At 43.5% G+C, this 20,654-nt stretch overlaps 1 protein-coding gene across 1 annotated transcript; it reads right to left on the bottom strand.

Moving 5' to 3' along the window:
* Positions 1 to 9,382: 9,382 nt before the first annotated feature.
* On the bottom strand, positions 9,383 to 20,322 carry LOC110561383 (serpin B9-like). The gene is made up of 7 exons (XM_021657774.2): positions 20,230 to 20,322; positions 18,260 to 18,437; positions 17,385 to 17,522; positions 16,837 to 16,954; positions 14,904 to 15,046; positions 11,810 to 11,965; positions 9,383 to 10,435 (listed from the first exon to the last, which is right to left on the bottom strand). The coding sequence occupies exons 2-7, from the start codon at positions 18,425 to 18,427 to the stop codon at positions 10,025 to 10,027; spliced, it is 1,134 nt and encodes a 377-aa protein (XP_021513449.1). The 5' UTR covers positions 18,428 to 18,437; positions 20,230 to 20,322; the 3' UTR covers positions 9,383 to 10,024.
* Between the last annotated feature and the right edge of the window lie 332 nt (positions 20,323 to 20,654).

The raw sequence follows: 20,654 nt of genomic DNA, 5'->3' as shown, positions 1-20,654 counted from the left end.
TTATAGATCCTAAAGCTTATTAATAAATTTAACAGATCTCTGTCTCATTATTTGGGAGCTAGAGCAGGTGAATTGAAAAGGCCCCCAAATTATGTGATATCTTTTCAGGGGATTATCCCTTCTGCCTCTCACATAGAAGCCATACAACTGAATTAAAAGCCTTCTGACTCAGGATTGAATCTGTAGTTCAGGTTAACCTAGAATATAGCCTAAGGTGTCCTCAGCCTCATGAATTCCAGGCATGAAACAACAGCCTTGGCTTTGTTCTCTCTTTACTCTGCTCCAAGTCTTAATTATCACTCCCCCACCTTCTCCCCAGATTAAGGAAAAGACACAATTAAAAACAATTAAAATGTATTTATAACAGTATTAAGTTGACAATGGCCATGATAGAAACCAGACACATAGATCTTCAAATGTCAAATGTGTAAATTGTCTTGTCTTCTCAGATTCACAGGTCTAGAATAACCCATTGACCTCCAGACTGAGAAAAGACTTTGAAGTCCACACTCCAGAGCTGAACATTTCTGAAAGCTAATGAACTGCCCTAGGGCCACTGCCTAAGACTTTAGTCACATCCCTTTAGAGACCTCACCATGACGTATATATGTCTCTGGTACTGGGGTCTGGCTATCCTCCAAGCCTCTATCATAATGCCGCCTCTCAGTTTGTCCGTGCTAACACTTCTAATGAACTTCTTACTCTCCAGTAATCTGTCTCAGTGTTCTCTTGACTCATCTGAACTTGGGCTTACCTAGTCTCTCTTTCTCTTCTTTTCAGCCCCTGTACCAAAGATCTTTCCACTTCCCCATTCAAAGTCTTGCTCTGAGAGCAGGTGCGTTCTGAGTTCTGAGGCCATAATTCAGTCTCAACAAAGGCATGGGGTAGTGGGGCTGCACATTGGCACCCCCACCCCTTATAGAAACTTCCCAGGGGCCCCACACTGGTTTGCTTGGTCATGCTGGTTTCCTAAGGCAAGTAGGCAAAGCGACCAATCATAATGGAAAGAATGCCTAGCTAATGGCGAGGCCCAGAAGGAAGTTAGCCACTGGACCTGATAGCAAGATGTGGTCACTCACCTCCCCATCCTTCCAGTATTTGAGAAAGCTAGGCCACCTCCACCTCTGCTCAACTCCCTGCTCGCCAAGGCATCTTGTCCAGATTGTGGCCTTGGCTGTGGCACAGGGCACTGGGGACATGGGACAGGAGTGGAAGGAAAGGGCAAAGCTCTTGCTTCCTGAGTGTGAGTTCCCTGGTAGCTGCTAGTGAGGGTGAGAGGAAGAAGAGAAAAGAGCGGAGGGAGGGAGAAGGGAATAAGGGAGGGGGAAGAGGAAGGAAAGGAGGGGAGGAGGAAGAGGAAGAGGGAGAGCAGTGGATGAAGGGGAGAAGGAGGAGGAGAGAGGAGGTGCCAGTGTAGGGAGTGAGTGACAACTGCCTCCTCAACCTTCCTGGGAGAGGTAGGGGGAAATAAGCTTTGAAATCTTTGGGTTTGGGGCAGCGAGAGGCCAACAGCTGCTAAGCTACACCTGGTACTTGCTTGCCTCGGTTTCTTCTTTCCTTTCTTTGTTTTGTGCATGGGCCTAAAGACTTGAAAATATAGCCCTGCTCTGCCTCCCTTCTGCTTTAAAGCTGTTTTGAGAATCAGAAGTATGGAAAATGAGCATTCGCATGACAGTCTTCGCTCTTGTGGAAAGCAGTTGAGCTGTCAGCAGTGAGTGGCACAGGAGCACAGATCCATACCCTACTGGCAGCTTCCTGTTAGGCAGGGAGGGGAAGAGAGGGAAGGGGAGGGGAACATGGACAGTCCATTTAAGGCCAGAAGAGTTAATAAGGCCAGCGACACAGTGGGCTTCTGAAGCAGAGTTTCAGGGTTGCTAGACATAATGAGGTATCTATTCTTAAAGGTTTCAGAAGGACACATCCTGCATCAGGAGGAAGCAGGCTTAGTTAATATGTGAGCTATGCCATGTGACAGAGTTAAGGGAGCAGGCAATTTGGGTTACAAAACAGATCACAGAGCCTGCTGATCTTTAAAGGGCACAGAAGTAAGAGACTCTATTTTGCAGATCCAGGAGAGGGCTGAGGTAGTCAAGTGTGCTTGGTGGTAGAAGCATCGCAGAGGACAATGAAGTAGGCCACTGAGAGCCAGCAGCACATATACTTCACTGAGATGGGTCAATACAGCTCCAGGATCCCATCCCTAAGACTAGCCTCATAGCCACTGGCCTACTGGGCTTTCAGAAGTCACCTCTGTGAATGCCCACCAGACACCACCTCCTCCTCCCCCCCCCCCCCGCTTTAATTACCTCTCAGTTCTTAGGGTTCCATTTGTTAGACTCAGATGGCCTTTAGGAGTCCCACAGCCCTTGACTGGTCCAGGTTCCCTTACCTGAATCTTTCACAACCTCTCAGGGCACTGTTCAAGGTCTGATGCTCCTGGAGTGCATTGAGCTGTCTACCCTGTTCAGACAGGCCCTTTATTAACTGCCAGGAAGGAAGATGCTCAGAGCTCCAGGCCACTGGCAGAGGTAACTGGCCTGGCTTTCTGCAGCTCTGACCTCTGCAGGATGGGGTTGGTGGGGGCTGGGGACACCTGGGCCCATGAGAAAGCAAAACGAGTAGGATCCTTGGGTCTCTGGCTGACAAGGAACCAAGGGAAAGGTTAGCAGGATGTCAAGAGTGCCTGTTGGCTGTAGCTGACTCCAAGCCTCTGTCCATGTGAGGGATTCAGCTGGGAAGGTGTTTGTCCCAGGTGTCCTTTCAGGTCTGCACTAACCCAGACCCCCGTGCAGAATCCTGGCACTGACTTCCAGGAGAGACTTTTCCAACTGCTGGGGTGTAGATTGCTCCATTGGAGGGCTCCTTTTGTCATAAATGACTGAAACAGACACTGAGACAAACTAGTACAGGATATTGTGTCCTCAGTCCCTGAACAGGGCATATTGTCTTTGCACGCCCCAAAGACAGAAGACCTCTTACAATAAGGTGCGTCACCTTTTTCATTTGTAAAATTTAAGTAATGTATTTTTGGGGGGGCTGTTTTGCCCACATGTATGTCTGTACACCATGTGCATGTCTGGTGTACTCAGAGGCGAGAGAACTGCAGGCAATTCAGTGGACAAGAGTGTATTGTAGATCTTGGGGATGTTTGTTTTCCTTTCTGTGCTGATGGTCGCTTAGGAAATATGTCCCAGGACAGATGCATTTATATCAGAAACCCTTGGTGTCAGCATCCTGATTTGTTCTTCAACGTATACATTCTTTGGCTTTGACTATACTTCCAAAGGTATATGACAGTCACCTAATTCCTGATGTTTATGGTTGCTGCCTGTTATTAATATCCATCTCCACACCTACCCTCCTTGACTGACAACGCCTAAACCATTTTCTCCCTGTTTTGCCCAGTCATGAGCATTGCTTTCGAATGACCTGTGTAGTCATATGCTTTTACTAACCTAATTGTTTTCCAGGCTCATCCTCATTGTTTTAAAAGGTGTCAAGAGACCTGGGCATAGGCCACAGTCATTCTTCACAATGCCACCTGCTGTACGTTGAGGCTTTTTTTTTTTTTTCCTCCAGAGGATTTAAGTCTGGTCAATCCACAATTCTTGAGTTTGTCACAAAAAGGAATTTCAGGATGAACCAGTATGAAGTAGAGTTGGATTTATTTAGAAGCAAACACATACATATTTAAAAACAGCAATATACAAAGAGAGGCCAAGTAGGAAAAAAGAGGAAGAGACACTTGGGCATGAAGGGTCCTCAAGCGAGAGCATGGCTTCAGTGTCTTAGTAGTAGCTACACATGCTGCTTTGGTGGCTCTCAAAAGTTACATCTTAGGAAGCTGCTGAGAAGCTCTTCTTCTCTTTTATAATTAATAGAGGTCCACTTTTTATTTGTTTGCTTATTTAAGGACAAGCTTTTAAAACTACAATGAATGAAGTTATATGAGACCAAGACAAATAAGCAGGAGTTCAACGTAGAAAGATGCCTTTCTAGAAAACAGGAACATTAGAAAGACTGTGCACCTTGGAAAAGATCACACTGTGTACAGACTCACTCACCCAGTTCTCCTTGAGAATGTCAAGAGTTCATTTTGCTCAGCCTTCGATCTCACTAATTTTAAACTATCTGTGGTGTAATCAGTCTAGAAAGCTTTTCACTCCATGTGCTTTCTGTTGTGGCTTATGGATGGACAGCTTGTTACCAATCTCCTCCTCCCTGAGGCTTTGCTGTGGTGCACCTTGGCTTCTCCAGGGTGCTCCTCTTCTGCTAATTGGCTCCACATTTCCACAAGAGGCTCCTCACACAACTTGTCTTCTAATCTCTGACCAGGCAGGAAGTGACACAGCTGAAGGACCTTTGGCTTCTGTCTTTTGCTCATCTTGCTTGAGGAAAGGTTTGGTTTGCTTACGTGTAGCATTTACTTCCTATGTCATCTCTGTTCTCCGCCACTAGAAGGGGACTTCAATCTCCTCTACCTTTAGGTTTATCTATTTCCTCTGCTTTGACCAACAACCAGTGTGATCATTTCCTGCTTTAACCTGAGGTCTTGTGGCCACTTTTTTCTTTGGCTCCACATCCCTGAAGCAGCTGGCCCATAGTTATCTTCCTCTTTATCCTTGTGTCCTCTGACACAGTGTCTCCTTCCTGCTCTGCTTCTCCTTCTTCCTCACCCCTGCTCCCTCCTGAGTCTTCCCTGTGATCCGCTGCTTCATTTTCTAACAACAAAGAAAGAATTTCAAACCAATTTACCTCATGAACATGGATGCAAAAATACTCAATAAAGTATTCTCAAAACAAATCCAAGAACAATTCAAAAAGATAACCCACGATTATCAAGTAGGCTTCATCCCAGTGATGCAGGGATAGTTCAAAAAATGAGAATTTGTCAATGTAATCCACCATATAGACATACTGAAAGAAAAAAAAACACACATGATCATCTCATTAGATACTGAAGAAGTCTTTTTACAAAATCAAACACCTATAGATGATAAAAGTCTTGGAGAGATCAGGGCTACAAGCATCACACCTGAACATGATAAAGGCAATATACAGCAAGTCACTAGCCAACATAAAATTAAATGAAGAGAGACTCAAAAGTACCTCCACCAAAATCAGGAATAAGAGAAGGTTGTCCACTCTTTCCATATCTATTCAATATAGTATTTGATGTGCTAGCTAGAGCAATAAGACTAAAAGAGATCAAGGGGATACAAATTGGAAAGGAAGAAGTCAAAGTGTAACTATTTGCAGATGATATGAGAAAGCGACCCAAATAGTTCTACCAGGGAATTCCTACAGCTGATAAGCATCTTTGTTGAAGCAATTGGATACAAGATTGACTGAAACAAACAAACAAAACAAAACAAAACAAAAAAACCCCCCCAAAACGAGCAGCCCTCTTATATACAAACAACCAAAAGGTCTGAGAAAGCAAACAGGGAAACAACATCCTTTGTAATAACTTCAAGTCCTTGAAGAAAGAAATTAGAGAAGATATCAGAAGATGGAAAGGTCTCTCAAGCTCCTGGACTGGAAGGATTAACCTGGTAAAAAATGGCTATCCTACCAAAAGCAATCTACAGATTAAATGCAATCCCTATCAAATTTCAACAGAATTATTTGCAGACATTAAAAGAGCAGTAGTCAACTTTAGGTGGAAAAAGAAAAAAACAGAAACAAAAACAAAAAGAAAAACAAAAAACCCAAACAACCCAGGATAGCTAAACAATCCTATACAATGAAGAACTTTTGGAGGTATCACCATCCATGATTTTAAACTCTACTGCAGGGCTATTGTACGAAAATTTATATGATGTTGGCATAAAATTAGACAGGAAGGTCAATAGAATCAAGTCAAAGACCCAAGACCCAGCTGCCCTCTGTGTCACCTTCATACCTTCAAAACCAAATCAAGTTTCCATCTTTTATGTTGCAAAGTTCTGCTGATATAGCCTGCCCACCTTGGAGGAGAGCTTTGTCAGCTCCTGTGTGCTGACCCTGAGGAAATATTATTTCTATTCCAGTAGTTCACAGAATATTTTCTTTCATGTGATACAGCTGCTTCTTTAGCCCCAGCATGACCAGCACACACCTTAACTAAACCCTCACACCATTAGCCCCACAAAGCTCTCCTTGCTTCCCTCTGAAACCTCACAAACCTGGACCCCACTGTTCGCATTTCTCTAGGAACCTTATTTTCAGAGCTCTCACATCAATGGCCCATGGAACACTGAGCATTCAACAGTTGTTTCAGCCCCCAAAGTGCTCCCATGTTCTTCACACCAAGTAGTCCAACACAAAACACATATAGTTCAGGTCTGTCACAGCAACAGCCCCACACTTGGCACTGATTTCTGCTTTCGTTTCATTTCTGTAGCTGTGATGGAACACTCTGACCAAAAACAAATGTGGCCAGAAAACACACAGAAGGGCCCAGGTGTTTATTCTTTCTCTGCTCTTGACTCGATGCTTTCAGTTCCTGTCTTGACTTCTTCAGTAATGGAACCTGACACTGTAGGCTGCAAGCTGACACTGTAGGCTGCAATCAACTTGATTGCTCATAGGAGCTGGAAAACTCAGAGTTGGGAATACAAATGTCCTTGGGAAGGCTGAGGCTGAGGAGCTCTGAGGTTTCTATGTGTAGAGGAGTAGGCACAGATGAAGGATCGAGGTTGCCAGGAGCAATTGTTACAGAGGGGGTATGCATAACTGAAAACCAGAAAGAATCTTATTTTGCTAAACATTTCCCTGCCGGCCTCAAGAAATGTGTTCAAACAAAGCATAGTTCTAGTTCCAACAGAAACGTGTGAGAGTTTGCTACCAACAAAATATCAGCGATGATGTCCTAGCTACACAGCTTCAGCTGTCGTGAATAGCATGTGACACTCTAGAGTAGGTTACATAAAATCGTGTAGTCACAGAACAAGAGAAATCCTAAATTGATGCAATTATTAAATGCACTGATGGGACTTGAGGAAGGTGGACCATGCAGAGTGAGGTTATCTGTAGATGCTGTTTTATAATGTCATAGCTGTTGGGCTGGTGTAAGCAACTGTTCTGTCAACTGTTCTAAGTTAATACACACCTAGTGGTTTGTCTAATTGTCCATACTTTATAATGCTGTAGCTGTTGGGCTGGTGCAAGCAACTGCCCTGTTAAGTTACTACACACCTGATGGTTTGTCTAATTGGCCATAAGGATTTAGCTCCACAGAGATTTAGGGGTTGGCCGTAAATGCTTCTTGAACAACACAGTTTTGGTGTCACTCTGTAGCATTCCATTACTCCACAATCATGATCCATCCATTTAAGGATTTTGTAGAGTCTTTGAGACAGTCATGATCCATCCATTTAAGGATTTTGTAGAGTCTTCGAGACAGTGTTTTTTGTTTTGGTTTGTTTTGGTTTTTTTTTTTTCCAGAGAAATTCAGTTGATGTATAAAACCTAAAAATTTAATGTAGTAGACTTTCTATTTAGTGAGTGTTAAAAATTGTTCAAGGCATTACTCAGCTTGGTTTTTTGAACGGAGACAACTCTGGTTTCAAAAATTATCCTTTATGTGAAGCTCTACCTTGAAGAGCACGCCCACTTGTGTGGCTCATCTTCTTGCCAACTTGACATAAAATGGGCCAGCACAACTTATTAACTCTTTGTCAGCATTCAGCATACAGCTTGCTTTTCCTTTCTACCACGTGACATATATTCCAGATTTATTTTTTCCTGCTACAAATGTGGCTACAACCTACATCCAAGTCCCTGTCGGTTTGTGGACTGGTGTGGTGACATCACTGGGACATGTCTTTAGTGAACTTACTGGAGATGTTACCTTATGGAAGATATTACCGGGGCTTGTCCTGGCTTGGCCTTGTCAATTGTGTGATCCTGTGGCTCCTTCTTACTCTCCTTCCTGGCTTCCCCTGGTAAGATTAACTTCCTAACATTAAATTGACGGGACCGTTAATGAGTATTCTTTTGATTATTAACTTTTTGGCTTCTATTATTTCATTTTTGCATTTTATTTATTTATGTTTGTTTGAGTGTGTGTGTGTGTGTGTGTGTGTGAGCATGCATGCGAAAGTGAATGCATGTACGACCATATTCAAGGTGAGGTCAGAGAACTCCTTGCTGGAGTCAGTTCTCTTTTTCTTCCACCATGTGGGTTCTAGTAACCAAACACAAGTAGTCAGCGATGGCAGAAAGGGCTTCATCCACTGACACTTCTCTGAGGTTCCTGAGTTACAGAAATCTTAATTTGTCTTTCCTGTTTTCTGTTGATTTCTAATATGTTCTTTGAGTCTTATGACGTTGTTCAATGTGTGTAAAGGAGTAACTTCTGCCTTAACCATGCTAGTTGCTTTTTTTTTTTTTCATCGACCAGCAACACTTTCTCTTCAACTCAAGAACAGCCACAAGTATTGGGACAACTGGATGTTTATATATAAAAGAAACACATTGGTCTTCTACCTCACACCATAGGTGGATCAGTAATGGAAATATCAATGCTGCAAGCCATGAAATTCTTGGAGAAGAACATAGTAGCAGTTTATTGTGACCTTGAGTTTGGTCATGGGATTCTTAGCTGTGGTATGGATAAACTGAGCAACAAAAACAACATTCAAGAAGAGGGATTTCATTATACAAAATCGATCTGTGTGCATCAATGGACAGTATCAAGAAAGCAGAGAGAAAATCTATATAAAATATACAGAACAGGTAAATCTACAAAAACAGAGAGAAGGTTGATGGTTACAGAGGCAGAGAGAGGGAAGCATAGAGAGTCACTGCTTAATGGTTATACAATGTGTTTGAAAGAGATTAAAGATGACTATAGCATGCCACCGGCAGAATCTGAATTTCTTACCTACATATTATTGTTATTATTAAATTAATAAAGGCAATAAAATGCTAAAATGAATAATAGTTGGAGTTATATAAATATTAACAAAACTTCATTTAAATTTTTTATTTAAACTTGTATGTAAGTGTGTGATTCTGAGTGAAGATACATGTAGCATGTGTATACAGGAGCTATTAAAGCTGAAAGAGGTCATCAGTATCCCTGAAACTGGAGTTAGGGGAGGTGGTGAGCAGCCACGTGGGTGGTGAACAGTTTCCCTGAAATCTCTGTAAGAGCAGCAAGCTCTCCAAACTTCTGAGCCATCTCTCTAGCCACCTTCTGGCACTCTAACACAGCAAAGTCACTTAAGCCACCTGTAAGTGGCATAGTGTGGGCCATATGGCATAGTTAGATATAACCTTGGCCACTGCCAAACAAAGGATGTAATTGTGGGACAATCTGAGATGCTGAAGGTTAACAGAGAAAGCAAGCACTCCAAGTGGTCCGATTAAAGTTCAAACTGCACAGGTTTGGTGAGAAAACAAAATTTATTTTTAAACGGCTTGTAAGGACTTCCTCAAATTTAATAATTACAGTCAGTGCTAGAGAAACACAATAGTTTAGAGAAACATGACTTCCCCAAGGAGGGCATGTGTCCAGGCTACTTGTCAGGACAACCAGGCAAACTGACCATGAATAGTAAAGGCCAGCTGTTAGAGCCGCACACCATCGGCACATTTCCCCAAGGCTAAGACAACGTTGGACACATAACTGCTGAGTAGTGGACCCCAAAGAGAGTAAATTTTAGATGGATGCAAAGGACTAGTCACCAGGAAAACTGCAGTAGCCATCATCACCCACAGAAGCATTTACTACGATGCTATGAGGGTAAGGCAAGTGATGGCAAGAGCTGAGCTGCCAGGAAAGCGCAGTGCATATGGCTGGCACGGCTTACACAACAGGAAGTCAAAACGCGCTGTGGTCCTGTGACCCGGCAAAGAGCACATATGAATGCCAGGATAGAGAGAGCGGGATGAGGGCATCATAAGATCAGGCTGAAAAGAAGAAAGCGCCCTCATCTCGGAACATGTTTTTCCCAGGTTTTCCCATCTTCACAGTGATTTAGGAGGGTCAAGATGCTGAAAAGAGAGACATTTCCCCCACATAATAATTGCGCCTTTATGGAGATGAGAACCTGCCACAGAACAGGAGGCTGTTGGTTTTGTTGTGCCTGATGAAGAAGAGGAAGGGGCGGTCAGCACGGAAAATGTGCACCCGACCTTCAGTTAGACATAAAAATACAGCTGATTCTGCTGCTGCTGCTGCAGCCTCTGTGCCTGCCTCATTGACCACTACCACACTCTTGTGAACAAACTTGGACACACAGAGTCCTTCATCTGGAGACATTCCTGATAGGTCAGCCTTGTTGCTGTCGAAGACATCCACCATTCCCAAATGCTGGAACAGGGTTCTCATGTCATAATCCTCTTGCAGTTTAAATTTTGGAAGGAAAACTTTAACTTCCCTGCTCTTCATAAAGTCCGGTTTAGTCCAGGCTGTTATCTTCTCAAAAGTGAGACTGTTTTCTACCTGACAAAGCAGAATTGGAGATTTTCAGATTCACAGTGGAGGTCTTACCCAGAACCAGGGCGTTTACTGCTTACAGTACACTGAACCATCTTCCATGGGGCACTGCCTCACACATGGATAGTGGGAGCATCCACAGTCCTGCTAGCTTGTGTCTGATGGACATGGAGGCCAAGCCGCCTGGGGTAGGAAGACCCATCTGTCCTCTCCTAAATCACTTCTGAGACATATTTTATTCTGACAGGTGTCCTTATTCAGGTGATTATGGTTTAGTTTTCGATTGCTTTTGTTCCCTTGAGCTAGACTTAGTTTTGAAGATACTAAATCATTGCTGCCAAATTAAAACTTAAAAACTGGAAAAGAAATGACTTTTTGGAATCACAACTGATGGGGGGGTCTATCCAAGGTTGGTTGGATTGTGTTTTGTGGGTTCTTGTAGCTTGAATATGAAATTCTACCAAAAGTCTCATTTTTAGAATCCTTGTGTGGGAGGCAGCTAAAATTTTAGGCATGAGGGAGTCTAGCTGGATGAAGAAACTAGTTGCTGGAGGTGTAAGTCATTCTCTGTCCAAGTCCCTTCTTAGTTCCCTGTTTCCTGCTTGCTAAAAGGTCTGCAGTCCCTGTCATATACACTTGCTACCATGGCAACCAATGATGGTGCTAAGTAATTTGAAATTAACCCACTGAAACCGTGAGGCGCCATAAATCCTTCCTCCTCTAGATTATTCATGTCAGACATTTGGTCAGTGGTGAAAAACTAGGTAACAGCCTAGAGAGCAATGTCACAGTTAGGGGGCCGTATGGTGAGAACCAGGTGAGCTGTTCTGCTAACACAGACCCCTGAGGTCACTGCACTCTACTGCCCACTGTCAGAGGATGGCTCACACACTGTGGAAGGAAGACCAAGATGTGCCACAATGGCCTGCCTGACTCTGCCTTCCCTAGTCGCATCCCTCCTTTTTATCAGGTGAAAGTACAATATTTTTTCTGTGTACTTTATGGTGTCAGATATTAAAATAGTAGCAAAGGTCACGATACAAGGTCTTATTTACAGTGGGTGACTGTTTTCTAAGCTGTGTGCTAAGTTTGTGGCCTGAGCTGCCCTCAGTTTATTCTCTCAGGTATTCATATTCCAATCTAGCGATGAGGTTATACCATGGGGTAAGGTCACAGAGCCCACAACGGGAGTCTGGGACACAGCTGTAATCCCAAAGCCTTGTGCCTTGTGCTTGAATCTGGGCCTGTGAGTACCACCGACCAAATCGAAATTTGCAAAGGTGAAAGCATTGAATTCAGTTCTAATGATAAAGGACACATCGGATGCTGGATTCTGCTTGAAGAGATTTAGAGTGAATGCTATGGACCTGTCTGCCTCACCTTGCTGAGGTCCACACCATCATCCGGGAGCAGGATCAACAAGCTCAGCTCCTTGTCCTCATAGGGCATCTCCAGCACTCGTGCCTGTACTTCCTTCACATAGGCGAGGTCAAACGTGTCTTCTTGACACATCATCTGCACTGGCCTTCTCTCCTTCTGAACAGATGAATCCAGAACACAAAAGACATTATTGAGAGCATTAAGAAGGTTTCCAAACGGGGTGCGGTTTAATACCAAGTGTGTTTTCAGCACTCACAAGGAAAACAATATTCATGTTTCAGTGACTTCTTTGTCGATGTCTGCCTGCCTCTTCCCGATTTCATTAAAAATATTGAGCGCAAGCAGACGTGGGGCTTTTTCTGTTAGTGTTTATATTGATGTGATAAAGCACCATGACCAAAAGCAACATGGGGAGGATAGGGTTTATTTCATATCACAACTCTCAGGTCACATTCCATCACTGAGTGAAGTCAGAGGATTGTCTCAGGCAGACGCCATGGAAGGATGCTGCTTAATTCACTTGTTCCTCATGGCTTTCTCAGCCAGCTTTCTTACCCAGGTCATGACCACCTGCTCAGGGTTGGCACTACCAACAGTGGGCTGGGCCCATACCAGTCATTAATCAAGAACAGTCTCAACAGAGTTGCCTGAAGGCCAGTCTTACCAAGGCAATCCCTCAATGTAAAATCCTTCTTCTCAACTTGCTCTAGCTTGTGTCAAGCTGACGGAACAACAACCAGGATGGGGGTCAACTAGGGAAACATGATGTGTTATCCAGCAAAAGAAATATGTCATTTTAATATTAGTATCTAGGCCCTAATTAGGTGTAAAATAGTCCATGAAGGCTCATGTTCTTTATCCACATAGTGGTTATACTGGCATATGGTTAAACCTTTAGGAGGAAGAGCCTAATGGACAAAAATTAGTGTTGGGGAGCAGGTGCCCCTGAAGGGGTTATTGGCACTGCAGCCCCTTTCCTGATCCTCTCTTTTGCTTCCTGAGTGCTGTGAGGTAAACGAGCCTCCATCATGTTTTTTTACTATGCTGCACCACCACAACCTGGAGTGATTGAGCCAACTGACCCAGAATGAAATTTCTGGCACCATCAACCAAAATAAAGATTTCTCCTTTTAAGTTTACTCTCTCAGATAGTTTGTTACTCTAATGGAAAGATGACTTACTGATCACATGGAAGATTTTCAACATTTAATATAATCAACAATTATATCTAAGGAAGCAGCATAATCAATTATAAACAACAGAGAAAGTTTTCATGAAGTAGGCTGGAATATTTTCATAGTGCTGTGAATGAGACTACAGACAGATATGTCCTCTCAGAAAACAGCCTGGCCACAGGAACATACATGCTCACAGGTTCACAATGGGTCACAACCTTCTAACCCATCACAAAGCAGAAAGCTGAAGGGCTCATGCACCCCAGGCTCAGGGTGGAGCTACATCCTGATAGCCCACCACAGGGAAGGGAAATCTTAATTTAAACTATTTGGACAGATCTCTGTGTATCTTTGTGATGCAATTACAGTCTGATAATCCATCACAAAATAAGAAATGCTTGTCAACCCTTTGCAAGTTGGGGACTGTCTGGAGAGGATTTTGTGTATCTCAACTAGTTTAATACAGTTGTTTTGGTTTTGATAGTCCAAAATAGATTTTTTTCTTCTTTTATCCTGCTATTTATTTATTTATTTATTTAATTAATCACTTTATAGCCTAATTGCAGCCCTCTCCCTTCTCTCCTCCCATTCCTACCCTCATGCTCCTTTTTCTCCATTCCCCCCTTCCCTTTTTCTGAGAGAATGGGAGGCCCCCATGTGTACCAACCCACCCTGGCACATCAAGCCAATGCCAGACTGAGTGCATCCTCTTCCACTGAAGCCAGCCAAGGCAGCCCAGCTAGGGGAAATGGCTCTAAAGGCAGGCAACAGAGTCAGAGGCAGCCCGTACTCCCATTGTTAGGGGACCCACATAATGACCAAGATGGAAATGGATAGGAGGCTAGGTCCAGCCCATGCATGCTCTGTGGTTAGTGGTTCAGTCTCTGAGAACCCCTCCTCCCAGAGGTATATCTTAAATACAGATATCTGATACATGGAAAGACTTTAATTACAGTGGTACATTAAACATAAAAATTTGCTACAGACCATTCATAATATAGATTAAATTTCCTAATAAAAACACTCAATCTTAGGGCTGGAGAGTTGGCTCAGAGGTTAAGGGTGTTGGTTGCTCTTCAAGAGGTCCTGAGTTCAATTCCCAGCCACCACCTGGTGCCTTTCAACCATCTGTAATGAGACCTGTTGCCCTCTTCTGTTGTGCAGATATACATGCAGACAGAACTTTGTATGTATAATAAATAAATATTTTTTAAAAAATATCATTCTTTTAAAATTTCTGCTAAATTACTTTTAATAAAAACTTAATCAGGAGTTTAACTTTAATAAGGATTCAAAGTGCATTAAATTATATTTTTATAGTGATTGGGCAAAATATTTTAATATTTACTTAAATTCAAATTATACTCTAATAACAACTGAGATCTTAATCACTCATGTTCCATATTGGAAATATAATATTACTTAATAATGACAAATTGACCAATAATTTAAATGCTTATTTTAATTAGAAAATACATTATTATTACATAAACATTTGTATATTCCTTTCTACTCTGCCTCATATGCCATATATATATTAAACAACCTCAGTGTCACAGTTTTGGTGTTCTTGAACTTAAAGATAAATTAGTATCTAGAATGAGATGGAAACAATGGTTTAATGAGACATCAGAATCTGTAAGAGCCACCAACAGAATGAAACATAATGAAGGCAGCAATTCCTCTTTATTCCTATAATTTTTCTACAAAGTTTAACCTTTCACTCAGAAATATAAGTCTCAAATGGTTTTCTGTGCTTTCCTGATTTCTTCCTTTCTCAGTTGAGGCTCAATCCCAGCACCCCACACAGCATGTGACATCTCTACCACTGAACTGAGAGCAGCTGCACATTCGCAACTAAAGATATCCCTACAATTTCTTCATGGCACAGGCATGAAATTTTGGAAACGGTTCCTTACCTTGTTAATTTTAAAGGTCATTTCACGGGTGTCTTCTTTGTCAAATGGTTGATGCCATTCTGCTTTGAAATATAAGGCATTCACAAGAACCAGCTTGGTCTCTGGATCAACTGAGTCACTTGACAACAGCTCTGGAATTTTGCCTTTTGAGAAAGCAGAGACTTCCTTCAGGGTCATTTAAACACGTGTGAGACATAAGCTGATGTGGAATCTGGGTAGAGCGAAGCATCATGTTTTCAAATTTGCTGAATTTGGGTAAATACATTAAAAAAGAATCAAAACAAAGCACCAGCACCCGTGTTTGGCTCGAGGTCACGCACGCTGGGGGAACATAGCCAAGGTAAGGATGCTGAGAGACTTGTAAGTCCCTCAGGAAGGCAGGGTAAGGAGAAGGATGAGAAGAGACTCCAGGAATGAGGACAAAACAAGCAGGAAATATGAAGGGGGGTAGGAAGGGAGCACAGCCTTCCCCTCGGGTGGCTAATGTTGATTGCTATCTTGCTTGGGTCTGGAATCAGCTGAGAGTCATGTCTGTGGGCAGATCTGTAAGGACATTTCCCAGAAGAAGTATTGGAGAGGGAGCTTGAGGATATCTTCTTTTGCTTTCCAGATGTGAATCCTGTTTTAGTCCTTGCTGGTGAGGGCATTTGGTCTGCTCATATCAGCACACCTGTCATTTTTAGCTGACACTGGCACTCAACAGCTTTGGCCATCATGAGCATGAAGACTAGTGGCTCTGTAGAATCCTTTAGGCTTTTCATGCCAGACTGAAACTGCTGAGGTCTCCAGCCTCATAGACTGGACAGCTACCAGATTCTCAGCTCCTCCACGTGCAGATGGTCAATGGCTGACCACACAGTCAGCATTGAGTGTGCCAATTGACTAAATGCCCTCTATATTAGGTACTCACTCTATTCCTCTGGAGAACCCCGGCTAGTATACTAATGTTAAACACAGCCTGTTATCTAGCACTTCGTAGTCATGCCCAGTTCTTACATATCACATGTAGAGACCCAGTGGCAGAAAGTAGTTTGTGAAGGGAGTGTTACTATCCTACACTTTGTAGTGCATTCCACCCCTCAAAGAGATAACGCAGGTAAGAGGGCTGACTCCCTTCTTCTCTTTTCACTCATCAAGACAATCCTGACTAATTTCTGATATCAAGGGTGCACAAGATGTAAGATTCCAACAAGAAAGGGGCAAGTAATTGATGAGCATAAGAAAAGATTCCCATTCTTTAGTGTCTGTTAGCAGAAATAGGAATGTACCTAGTGATACAGAGGCATCTGAATGGTGCAAATGTCAGACAATGATCTCCGCGATCTCAAGGTCAATGCTTGAACAGTCATCTCTGACATAAAAACAAATAAGGTTCAATAAGTGGGAGGGGCTTTTAGATCAGTGTAACTGAGCAGCCAAGACAGAGTGTCTTCATTGGAATTCAAGTCTAATTCCATCAAATGACAGTGAGATCTGAAGCAGGAAGTGTGGAAGCAGAAACAGGTGTCCTCTTTGTAGCTGAAAGTGGTAGGGGATGAAGAAACAGCCCCAGCAGAACTACCCATGAATCTCCATCTCAGAGATGGCAGAGTCACATGAGCATTAAACACTGCAGGCCACTAATGTAAACAGTTAGATTGAAAATCAGGCCCATGAATTCTCATGACATTTTTATCAGCCCATCTGTTCTAGAGAAAGAAATAAACAACTTTGTTTTTAAAATCTACGTGTCTGAGTAGAACCTCCATGAAGTCACTGAGCTCTTATAGCGTTTGGCCTGGCTGGTCCGCATCGCTTTGACTCTCTGAAGTAACAGTGTGATTAGTGTGTGGTGGGGAGAAGTGGAAAGTGACAGAAAGAGAAGGTTAGGAAGGAGAGAGTCATGAATGGAAAGGACAGGAATGTGGGGTGTGAAATAACTTAAGATTCTGACCTTTAGTCTTTTTGGAGACCCACGTGTTTATGTGTTTCCTGGATTCCTCTGCAGCTTTGGCAAAGGAGAGCTGCTCCATCTCCGAGTGATAGAACTCAAGACAGGACTCTTTAAAGGTCTTAGGAGAGAAAACGTTCAGGGTGGTAACATTGCAAAACAAAATGTTAGCCATCTTCCCAACCTTTGGATTACCATGGCATTAAAAAGACAGAAGTAAAGTGAGTGTAGGTATCACTTTAAGCAACAAACACCTATGAGAACAGGTAAATAAAATTACAAATATTAATGTTTGAAATACTTCAAGATATCATTATAGAATTGCTGTCTTTGGGGAATTTTAAGTGATTGGGTCTCATTATGTAGCCTAGGCTGGCCTAGAACTCATGACCCTCATGTCTCATCCTTCTACATGCAGGTGTTACAGATGTATACCCTCATACAGGCTAGAACCTGATCCTTTTTTCCTCAGTTTCTCTAGGCTCCTTTTCCCAGGATCTATAGCAACAAGTATTTAATACAGTCGTTATCATTCTACTGATACAACTTACTGGGACGAATTCACAAGTATTCTCTGCAAAGAGCCTGTTGGCCATGCCAAGGGAGTACTTTTTGCCTTTCTTGTTCAGGATACTAAGAAGGGACTGGAATCCTTGATGAATGTCTTCCTGTAGGTTCACACCAAGTGCCTGTGAAGTGAAAGAAAGAAACTTTTTCATACCAGTGATGAAACATTATAGTTGCAAATGAATTTTACAAGCTGAAGAAGAGATGGCTCAGGCACTGACATACACGAGGCTCTGATGAAAGGCAGGTTGGCATGAAACATTTAAAAGCAGAAATTATCCCTCCTTGCCAATGAATAATTATAAAGTCTGTTGTTCTAAAACCAAGAAACATCTCAGCATCCATATTTCACACAATATCAACATCTTCTTTTGTCCATTGCATATTGAGAATCACCCTAGGGCCTCCAACATGCTAGGCAAGTGCTCTGCCACCGGGCTGTAATCACAGCACCCTACCTCCATCATTAAAACAAAATGAGCAAAATAAAACAAAATAATAAAAGACCAAAATAGCTTTTTATTTGAAACTAAGTTGCACATGCTGGCCTTGGATTGGGATCTTCCTGTCTCAGTCTCCTTAAGAGTTGGATTTAAAGGCCTCTGCCACCAGGCCTAGAATAAATTATTTTTGCACCCTTTTTTTTTTTTTTAAGTAAAGTCTGAACAAAATTTTGAGAGTTCCTTTTAAGTTTTTGCTCAGGAAAACTCATTGTCAGTAAGGAAGTGTCACTGGCGGAGATTCAGTTTTCTGTCCTCTTTAGCTCTTGCTCCATGAAACACTGAGTGCATATTTCTACTGCCCCTTCGCAGAGGCTCTTAGACAAGTGAAGCAGGAAGTAAGGTGACAGGCAACTTACCTGAGATATCTGGGCTGCAGTCTCTCCCTTCGCCCCCAAGAGGACCATAGCTAGAGCAGAGGAGATGCTCACAGGAGAATAACAGACATTTTTGGAAGGGTTGTTTTCACAGAGAGTCTTCAAAAGCTGGATGGCAAAGGTGCCATTTGCTTCAGACACAGAAATCATGATGCAGAGTCTGGAGGCAAAAGAGAAATGGTACTCAAGGCAGTGGTGAGGTTCACTGACCAGACACAGGGAAATCTGGGATTCTACTTCTGGTTGTCACTCAAAGCACATAAATATTTTAAATTGGATTTCAGAGATTGATTCTAGATCACATTCCTTTCAGTGTTAGGGTTATTAGCTAAGTGTGGTCATGGCAACAGACAAAACTAGCTCCTGTCTCATCTGCACAGGTAGAAGGAAAAGATCATCAGGGATGTATACACCGGACAAGCTGAGAGGAAGGCTCTAGTCTCCTTCCATACAGGCCAGGCGCTTTCTTCTCAAGATGGCTGAGTGGAGGATAAAAAGGAGGAGGAAGAGAAGATGAAACAAGGAAGGAAGCAGCCATGACCTCTGTGTCATTCAGCCTGGCTTCACCAACTCTGCATCCTGGACTCTGCTGGGAAGAATCCTCCTGAGTTATCCATGAAGCATTAGACAGTGCACTCCACATTTGCCAGTTGCTGCAGGAAACACACTGAGATGCTGGATGAGACCCATCTACAGGCTGGTGCTGTCTCCTGTGCTATGCAGCAGGGAGCATTCCCCTGCAGTGGCTGCTCAGGACTTGCATCAGCTGCAGGTACCCAGGCTGCTTTTCCCTTAGCATGCCTCACCTCCCAGGTGAATGGACAGCTCGGCCCTGAGTAAGTGACTGCAGCTGAACCTTAACCCAGTTCTGAGTCACTGTGCATCCTATGGTCGTGCTCTCACTGCCACATGACCTCCACCACTTCACCACGTGTGTTCCAGAGTGTTTCCTTCTGTGCTAAAATGCAGAGCAGACAGCCGAGGGAGCCTCAGAACACTCCATCCCATACATCTGCCCACTCCCCAGACAGAGGGACACAGCATCCTGAGAGAGTACCTAGACCCATTCCTCCTCCCCTTCAGTCTCCCAGGCTCTGACAGAATGTTGGGGCTGCTTCATTTCAATGACTCCCCTCTGGTTGGTCCTTGCAAGTGACCCAGCTTACCACCCCTGCATTTCTGTTCATCTCTATGTCACTTTAAAGTTTCATCTGAGTCCTTGAAGTGCTGTTTATTCCACCTAGAAGGTCATCTACTCCATCGCTGTCACTGAGTTCAAACTACTCACCCCTCCAGCCTCCATTGGGACAGGACAACCTCAGGGCCTGTGCTGTCCTACCCTGGTGCAGCTGCCCTACCCCAGGTCTGCTCATCACTCCTAAGGGTAATCCTTTATCTTACTGATTGCTGCCTCCATCTTAGTAGAGGCTCTGTGAAGGCAAAAGAGATCCTGAAACTCCAAAATCACCATGAAGTGTGATCAGAATAAAGGTAGGTGTTGGGGTTCCCTCACCACGGGGGACTTACTTTTAAAATGGGAATAAAGAGTTGGTGAAGAACTCAGAGTAGACTAGAGCCTGCTGATCTTTAGAGGGCACAGATGTAAGAGACATTGTTTTGCAGATCCTTGAGGAGAGGGCAGAGGTAATCAATTGTCTTAGGTCAAGAGAAGGCTGAATAGAGGACAGTGGAAAAGGCCACGGAAACCCTGTAGCACCTATGCCTGACTCAGATGGGTCAATACAGCTCCAGCACCCCAGCCCTAAGACCAGTCTCATAGCAACTGGCCAACCAGAATTTATGGTGAAGTCACCTCTGAGAATGCTCACCAGACACCACTTCCTCTGTCTCTTTTCTTAACTCTCAGGTCCTGGGGTTCCATGTTCTGCCCTTAGCTTCTAAAGTTGGCCTTTCTGAGTCCCACCTTCCTGGTTTGAAGAAGTTGTACTTACCTCCACCTTTGTGGCCTTCAAATGCAGTATTCAAGGTCTGAATTCCCTGGAGTATAGTGGCTTACCTACCTGGTCCAGACAGGCCCTTTATTCACTGCAGGGTGGGGACATCATGGTCAACGCCCCAGGGGGAGGTTTCTGGCCTGGCCTGAACCATCTCTGGCTTCTGGGGGGTGGAGATGTTTGAGGTTTGGACCACATCTGGGCCTCAGAGAAAGTGAAACTAGTAGGATCCTTGGGTCTCTGGCTGACCAGCAACCAAGGGAATAGGACTGCAGGATGTCTAGAGGGCCTGGTGGCTGCAGCTGATTGAAGCCTCTGTCCTGAGAGATTCAGCTGTGAAGGTGTTTGCTCCAGGTGTCCTTTCAGGTCTGCACTAGCCCAGACCCACATGAGCAATCCTGGTGCTAACTTCCAGAAGACAG

This window comes from Meriones unguiculatus, chromosome 19 (genome assembly GCF_030254825.1).
Source record: "Meriones unguiculatus strain TT.TT164.6M chromosome 19, Bangor_MerUng_6.1, whole genome shotgun sequence".
NCBI classification, from domain to species: domain Eukaryota; kingdom Metazoa; phylum Chordata; class Mammalia; order Rodentia; family Muridae; genus Meriones; species Meriones unguiculatus.
The sequence above is the reverse complement of the archived record's forward strand: the minus strand, read 5'-3'. Positions and strand labels throughout refer to the sequence as shown.

Bases quoted from the DNA above. Each gene is read 5' to 3' on its own strand.
- LOC110561383 (XM_021657774.2), bottom strand. From the start codon at position 18,427: ATGATTTCTGTGTCTGAAGCAAATGGCACCTTTGCCATCCAGCTTTTG. The intron at 16,955-17,384 runs GTAAGTTGTATC...TTCTCTCCTAAG, and splicing joins ATACTTGTGAATTCGTCCCA to ACCTTTAAAGAGTCCTGTCT. The intron at 11,966-14,903 runs GTAAGGAACCGT...TCATCTGTTCAG, and splicing joins TGACCTTTAAAATTAACAAG to AAGGAGAGAAGGCCAGTGCA.